The 8,184-nt window shown below is 31.7% G+C and overlaps 1 protein-coding gene across 1 annotated transcript; it reads left to right on the top strand.

Annotated features, from left to right (window-relative positions):
- The first annotated feature begins 224 nt into the window (after positions 1–224).
- LOC142626853 (geranyl diphosphate phosphohydrolase-like) lies at positions 225–3,302 on the top strand. Its single transcript, XM_075800560.1, has 2 exons — positions 225–377; positions 2,885–3,302. The coding sequence occupies exons 1-2, from the start codon at positions 242–244 to the stop codon at positions 3,181–3,183; spliced, it is 435 nt and encodes a 144-aa protein (XP_075656675.1). The 5' UTR covers positions 225–241; the 3' UTR covers positions 3,184–3,302.
- The last annotated feature ends 4,882 nt before the right edge of the window (positions 3,303–8,184 follow it).

Genomic DNA, 8,184 nt, shown 5'->3' on the forward strand with positions numbered 1-8,184 from the left:
AATCCCAAATCTCTTATACAACCATCATAAATTTTACCAATTGAGCTAATTGGAACCCACAAGTAGTAGGGTAGCTTATATGGTAGGAGTGTGGACTGTGCTGTAATATATTGAATATATTATTGAACAAGCTTTTTTTTTTTTTTTGTCATGTAGTGGTTCATAATGTATATATAATACTCATTCCAATTGTAAATGGAGTGCAGAGTGTTGTGTTGTGTTGTTCAAAACATTTTAAAAAATGGAGAATAACAATGGTGCAGTGGAAGTAGCAGTGGTGGTTTTCTTGTTGAGGGGGAAAAAGGTCCTCCTTGGGTGCCGCTGCTCCTCTGTTGGTCACTCCACTTTTTCTCTTCCAGGCGGCCATCTTGAGTTTGGTCTCTCTCTCTTCTTTTTTATTTATTTAATTTTTTGTTTAATTTTTTTGTTTATTAAACTATATAAATTTTCCTACTATTATTTTTTTTTTTCAAGTTGCTGGGGGATCTTCTTCTCAAAAAAAAAAAAGTTGACAGGATACTCTTTTGTTATAATGCCCACAATGCATCTTGGAAGATTAACCTTCCTTGTCATGGAACCCATTAAACATCTCTCTCCTGCCAGGGTTCCACTTGTGACTTAACCCAACTTATGATTGAATAAAGTAGTTGCATTTAAATTTTGCATATATTAAAATTTTATGACTCATAATTTAATGATAAAGAGTATTCATGTACCTATCAAAAGAGAAAAAGAAAAAAAAAGAGTATTCATGTAATGTAATGGCAAAAATTTTATAGTTCAATTATTGACTTATCAAAAAATAAGAATAATAATAATTATCATAACACCATCATAAATCATATCTATTACAAGAAATATATATATATATATATATATATATATATATATCTATCTATCTATCTATATATATATATATATATATATATATATATATATATATATATCCATTGTAATAACATTTTTATTATCATCATACATCCTTATTGGGATGATCACTCTACAAGTATAAATGCTTGTGGGGTGTGGAGGGCAATGACCAAGTTTCAAGTCTCTAGGAGGAAACTTCACACACATATACATTTAAATTAGGCTAGAGTAGAATTTATATAATGTATATGTAAAAAAATAAAATAAAAAACCTTTGTTTTAACAATTATTGCCAACAAGCTATATGGTTGATGTATCTTGGCTTCACCCTTAAGAGATTCCTTTATGTAATAATTTAATGTGAGAAAGGAAACTACACATACTTGAGAGAATAGTTACATACTTGAAGAGTTTTAAAAACCATGTTTCTTCCACCAAAAAATAAAGAAAAAGAGAAAAAGAAGAAGAAGATTTGGACTCCTTACTCTGGCAAATTTGAAGAATAAAAATGTATATGGATGAAGCTGAGGATTTTTGGACCTATGAAAAATGGGTCAAACTCACCTGACTTGCTAAAATGGTAGGTTGTGTCAAGATAGCCGATTTTTTAGGATGATCAAAATATGTCCATGTATCCTTTTTTTTTAAAATCTAACTTTGCTTGCAAAAGAAACAATAATTTATTTAAAAAGAAAAAAGCAAGAATATTCAATTACTCATTTATTTTATTTGTTTTCAATTTTATATTAAATGTTTTAGTCATCTATAATACATAAAAATTGTTAGAAAAGTATTAAATAAATTAAATCTAACAAAGTTATTTTTATAAAAAAATTGTGTAATATATTTTTCCTCTTAATTATTTTCAATGAGATATGAGATATTATTCTCTTTTCAAACTTTTTTTTATATTAATTCTTTAAATTAATTGGGTTAAAAAAAGACCGTAACAACCATAATTTTGCATTTTCGGATAAAATATAAAATTTTCGCTATTATTTTATTAACTTTATTTCACATTTACCACCGCACACCCTTGGTGCGATAGTCACTCTACAAGTATAAGTGCTTGTGGGGTGTGGGGGGCAAGAGCTGGGATTCAAGTTTTCAGGAGGGAGCTTCACACATATATACACTTAGATTATGCTAGAGTAGAATTCTATCTTGTATAAAAAATAATAATAAAAAAAACTTTATTTCACATTTTGTATACTACAACAAGTGCACCTAAAATTCAAATTTGGTAATGGTATCTGGTTTTTTTTATCAAATTATTAGAGTAATAAACTTTGGATTAAAAACTTAAGACTTTATGTATTATTTAAAATTTATTTTTTAGTATATTTTAATTTTTTTGTTCACTTATTCGTATTAAAAAGAAGAAAAATAATATGTTCAAATTTATTTATTACTTATTTTTATTGTTTATACGTGAAAGTAATATATCAAGTTAAAGTTTAGATAAGGGTCATAAGTTGCACAATCCGCTTTAGTCAGACATGTTTCTAACCCAAACTTAGATATTGTAGAGAAAAAGAGCAATTTTAAATGAAAACGTAAAATGAAAAAGAAAAAGGTGTTTGGCTTTGCCTTTTAAAGAAAATTGTGTTATTAAAATTGGGAGAAAAGTATGTTTTCATATTGCAATGGATACTTTTATTTATTTTTATTTTTTAAAATTCATTGTTTTTAAAGAAAAATGTGTTTTTTTTTTGTTGCAAACTGATTTGACAATAAAGATAATAAATCTATTTAAAAAACATATAATATTTTGTAACATATCAATTTGTAAAAATGATTATACTTTTAGAAAAATTTAAAAATATTAAACAAGATATATTAATAAGTGCTAAAATACATCGGTTAAAATTGAGTTTTTTTTTTAAAATTTTTATTATCGATTAAAGCAGCATTTGTTTATTTGCCTCTTTAGTACCATCCAAACAAGTGTAGTGTAATTGAACATCCATTACATCAATATATTCTTTATTTAATATATTTGTTTCACTTTCAGGGGAAAGCTTTGAGGAATGTGCTAGCAGAGAATTAAAGGAGGAAACTGGATTGGACATCAAGCAAATGGAGGTATTAACGGTCAAAAACCACCTTTTCCTTAAGGAACCAGAGCCAGCCCATTACGTCACCATCTTCATGCGTGCAGTCTTGGCAAATCCAGAGCAAGTCCCCCAAAATCTTGAGCCGCACAGGTGTGATGGGTGGGATTGGTATGGGTGGGATAACCTTCCTAAGCCGCTCTTTTGGCCATTAGAAAAAATGGTGCAAGCCGGCTTTAATCCCTTCCCAATTGCCTAAGGATATTTTTGTTGGCAATTTCAACTTTTGTGATTCAGTCTTCTCTTTGTATCTCTAACTGGTAGTGGCATCCAAGCCAACAATTACTCATCCAAAGTAATAATAGTCTACTTAGCCCCCTCCCCAACGTTTTTGTATACTTTGCTTATTAAGGCCTTAAACTGTACTTGTATTATACATAAAATAAATAAATAAATAAATAAAAGCCTTAAAATGTAATATTATTTTGCAAATGTAATTACCTGTATTAAACAAGATTCTCAACCAATGATTTTTAGGTTAATTTACACTTCCTGACATATCTAATGGAGATTTCCAAAATTTGAACTATATATATATATTTGGAGAGAATATTTAAGAAGAAAATATTAGTCAATTGTTGTGAAATTTTAAAATACTCGTAATTATAAGAACCCTATTGAGGTATAGTTTGGCAAAAACGAGATTGAGCCCACAAGGACTTATATGAATTTGTAAAAATTAATCAAATCTCAACTAAATAAATCCTAATATAGTTCAATAAAAATTAGTTATCTTAAAATTAATTAAAGTTTGATATTGAGTTTGAGCTTAATATGGCTCGAGCTTGTTTTGACTAAGGGACCTAGCCGAGTTGAAGCTTTTGGGTGTTAAGACAAGCTTGAGCTTGAACATTATTTGTAGGCTTGATTTTAGCTTGAGCCTAAACATTGTTTTGTAGGCTTGATTCGAGCTCAAACTGAGCTTAAACATTTTACTTTTGTTGTCGATCTGATCTTGAACATTCACTACTCGACTAAGTTTGACTCATTTATAGCCCTACTCAGTGGCAAAGCCATCCCCCCTCCCCTGAAAAATGAAATTTTCCTTAATACATACGTACATGCATATTTATATAATTATTTTAATGTTTTCATAATGTAGCCTAAAAAATAAGATTTGACCCCTCCAAATATTTGAATTAGTTTAATGATGCTCTTAAAAATAATAATTGGTTAAATAGTTGTGGGGAGTAAGAGGACCCAAGTGGGCATATGGGCCTTTGGGCTGTAGCAAGGAGGGCCGACCTGCTCTTGAGCTAAGAATTTGTTAGTACTGCGAATCGGCCCATACGCCGAGGGTCCGAGGACACATCCGAGAATAAGTTTCTCCTCGGATAGACCCAGGAGAACTCAAAGCTTCACTATGAAGGTCAAGGCAATATTCCGGAAAGACTGTTGGTTAAAGGGGGGAAACCTTGAACCTTCGAGGTACACCGGTGTTAGAAAAATACCAAAAGCAAAGGCTACCACCTCCACATTAAAGACTCTGCACCTACCTCCCTGGCCGCATTAATGAGGAAGTGACCCTTGAACAGTAGAACTGAAACTTCTGGTCACTATTCAAAGGCACTAAGAAAAGAAATATCTAGGAGGGAGGGGGTTGGAGCAACACGTGGATAAAACATCAGGAAAAGAAGTATTTAAGGGGGATGAACACCAAAGAAGGGGGGTTCTGTAGCTAAGAAAGAAATTAAGAATTATAACTTTTAAGAAAGAAAGAGAAATAATACAGAAGTAGTCCTCGGCTTATGTCCGAGGAGGCCTATTTGCAATTATTATTTGTTATTTACAAGTGTTTGTAACTCTTAGCCTGTTATCAAGTTCTCAGTACCTCTAACCTAGATTTCAAGCCCACACTCTACAAATTTGATTGTTTAAGACTTATTGGGCCTGAGCTCGTAGTTGTCTTTGGGGTCCGGTGCAATTGTGCACTTACAATAGTTATGGAGATAATTTTTTTTTTTTGCAATTTTTTTTAATTGTAAAATGTACTTTTATATCTATTAAATATTTGATAAAGTTTGAAATCCAATATGTTTGGATCTATCTTTTTCAACCCATTATGTAGCGATTAACAAGTCATTAACTCATTAAAAGAATCTTGTCACTAAGGGTATGTTTGATAGACTATAATAGATATTGTAATGTAATAGTTATTCCTATGGTTTAGTTATTCAGTAGTTTGGTTATGTTTTTATTATAGGGAATAATCATTTCATATGAATAGTTATTTTTTAAAATGAGGAATAATTATTCATCCCTAAAAGACCTGTTACAGCTATTTCTTAGTAGGTGTATTAATTTCTAAAATTAATATATTCCAAATAAACAAACTTTCTATATGCACATAACAATTATAAAAATAAAAAATCATAAAAAACTAATCTCTCTTTCAAATTTAAAAAATATTATTTTTAAGGAAATATAATTATATGAGTAAGATATTTTCTAAAATATATCTTAAATTTGATTTAAAATGTTGTCATTCCATTGTCTCTAGGGTTCTATTATTACACCAAATAATTGAATAGTAATAAGTATTATATTACATCCTATATTCCATATAATACTTACTCATATTCCTATTTAATTACTGTTACAATTTATCAAACGTACCCTAAAACTACACATGAAATGTCTCTTTAGTTGTCACATAATGAATTAGAATAAGGTAGCTTCAAATATGTTTGGAGCATAACTTATTCCTCTAAGTTTTGGATCATTCATGTTTTTGAAAATTTCCTTAGTTCAATTGAAAGATTTTTTTACTTATTTTAGTATAAAATTTGAAAAATTTGTATTGAAATTGATTTTTTTAAAGAATTTCACTAAGAAAATGATTAAAATGAATTTTATTTTATGAAAGATCATCATTAAACATAATCTTGATTGAAAATGCTAAGCTCTTTTTTTTTGTTGGGTGTGTGTATATATATATATAACTTATCAAATAAAAAAGTGTGTATATATTTTTATGTTTGTGTGTGTGTGGGGAGGGGGGGTTGTCTTGATAAATATATTAGTTCTACAACTTCCGCCCCCCCCCCCCCCCCCGCGCCCAAACATAAATTCGTAGCTCCACCCTTGGCAATACTCTAAACCCTTAACCAACTTTGAGGGATATAAATTTTGGGTTATGAATAATATTATCACCAATATTACCAATTCCAAATAGCAATCACACACAAAAGCACAAATATTTACGTGAAAACCCTTTTCTCCTTGAAGGAAAAAACTACGGGACAAACTTTGAATCAATTTCACTATTCTTAAATCAATTACAATATCTCTTGTATATTTCTCACGGTTAAAGAAAAATCTTATTATATTTCTTTACTCTCACACACATGAATTATTTGTCTGGAGGGCGGTAACACTTTGCTCTCTCCTCTCTAGTTTTCTTTTCTTCTTCTTTCGCTTTTCCATATAGCTCACCTTGGCTCTCTTCTCAAAGGTGGCAACCTTTTGCTCTCCCCTCCTTGGTTATCTCCTCGAAGGCGGAAACATTTTCCTCTCTCCTCCTTGGTTATGTTTTCGAAGATGGCAACACTTTGCTCTCTCCTCCTTGGCTATCTCCTTGAAGGTGGCAATACTTTACTCTCTCCTCCTTGGCTATCTCCAAGTGGAAATATCTTTTTTCTCTCTTGGTTTCACGCTCTATTTTTCCTCTCCCCACAGGGAGAACCCTTGGGCCAAAGCCATCAAATTTATTGTAACATTGTCTATTTATAAGACTCTTTTCATATTCCCTTTTGGATAAATAATACCTTACTTCTTTAATAAGGAATAGATTTTCGTTCCATACCAATGAATAGTCTTTCCTTCCACATAAAGGAAATTCATATTAATTTTTCATTCTTCAACTAGGAAACCTAATTGACTTTCCAAGCCACAATTGGAATTTGAGGCAATTTTCCAACAATAAATACATATATAAGACTCAATTGTAAGAGAGGTCGTTCATGTACATGTATATTGAAAATAGGGCTATTCATTGAAAACCGACCCACTCGTCCAAACTGTAAGGGCCGACCCAACGCCGGTGACAGTCGGCGACGGGTTGACGCCACCAAAAACCAACTTAAGTGGGTCGGATGGTGGGTTTTCTTCTCCAAAACCCGATGAACTCGATCCGACCAACTAAACCCATGAAAGAAGGCTGGATCTACCTAGATCCCCTCAAATTGGTGAAGATTTGGTAGTTTTTGGTTAGATTCGACAATGAGATGGAAGTTTTTGCTCAAATCTGGGCTTGAGGTGGTGGTTTTTGCTTCGATCCTGTGGTCGTCACACAAATCCGACTAAAAATCAACAAATTCGGCGAAGATCCAACAAAGATTCAGTGAATATCTAGTGGTTGAAACTCACTCTAACTTCGACAACCTGACCGTTGTCCACTGAAGACCGATCTGACTTGACCTAAGGTTATCCGTGGTTGGTGGCGGGTTGTTCAACCTTCCACCCGATGTGAGCGGGTAGGTTTCGGGTTGGGCACAAACCCGACCCGGACCGACCCCTAATTGAAAAGATATAGTATTATGTGGAAGAGCACTTGAATAGAGAAGTTGATCAACTTACCCATCTTTCAGATTTTTTTTTAATCTTGTCTTGCTATATATACATATTTTTTGATGAATAAAGACTTTATTCAAATGAGAAGAAACTACAAGAAACAACCAGCATCATCCATGATAAAATAAACAAAACAGGGAAGATAGCTACCAAATCAAAAGAGTCAGAAACTTTACAATTAAGAGACCACATAGCTAGGAGTGTGGGTTGCCAAATTTGCAAGTCTAGGAGCCTATTGAACATAGGGATTATTGATACCATATTTTTTCCAAACGTAATTAAAGTGTCAAAATAATGTTTTTAAAACTCAAAAAGGGTGAAAACCATGATTTTCAAAGCAAAAAATGAGGAATAAATTAAAGCAACTTAATTTACCCTAATCGGACAATGAAGCAAAGATTCAAAGTCAATTTTGCCATTTTTGGCAAGAATTAGACCAAAAACCCTAACCAAGGAAGGTCAAAATTTTGACTTTTTAATTCGATTGTCTGATCGGGATAAATTTTGGACAATCTTGTAGATCATATTTCTCCCTTTGAAATGACAATTTACGGGCCAAAATTGGAGTCAAAATGGATGAGATATCAATAAAATACAAAAAACCTAATTAATTTTTCACTATTTTTAG

Source organism: Castanea sativa, chromosome 3 (assembly GCF_040712315.1).
Source record: "Castanea sativa cultivar Marrone di Chiusa Pesio chromosome 3, ASM4071231v1".
In the NCBI taxonomy this organism is placed as follows: domain Eukaryota; kingdom Viridiplantae; phylum Streptophyta; class Magnoliopsida; order Fagales; family Fagaceae; genus Castanea; species Castanea sativa.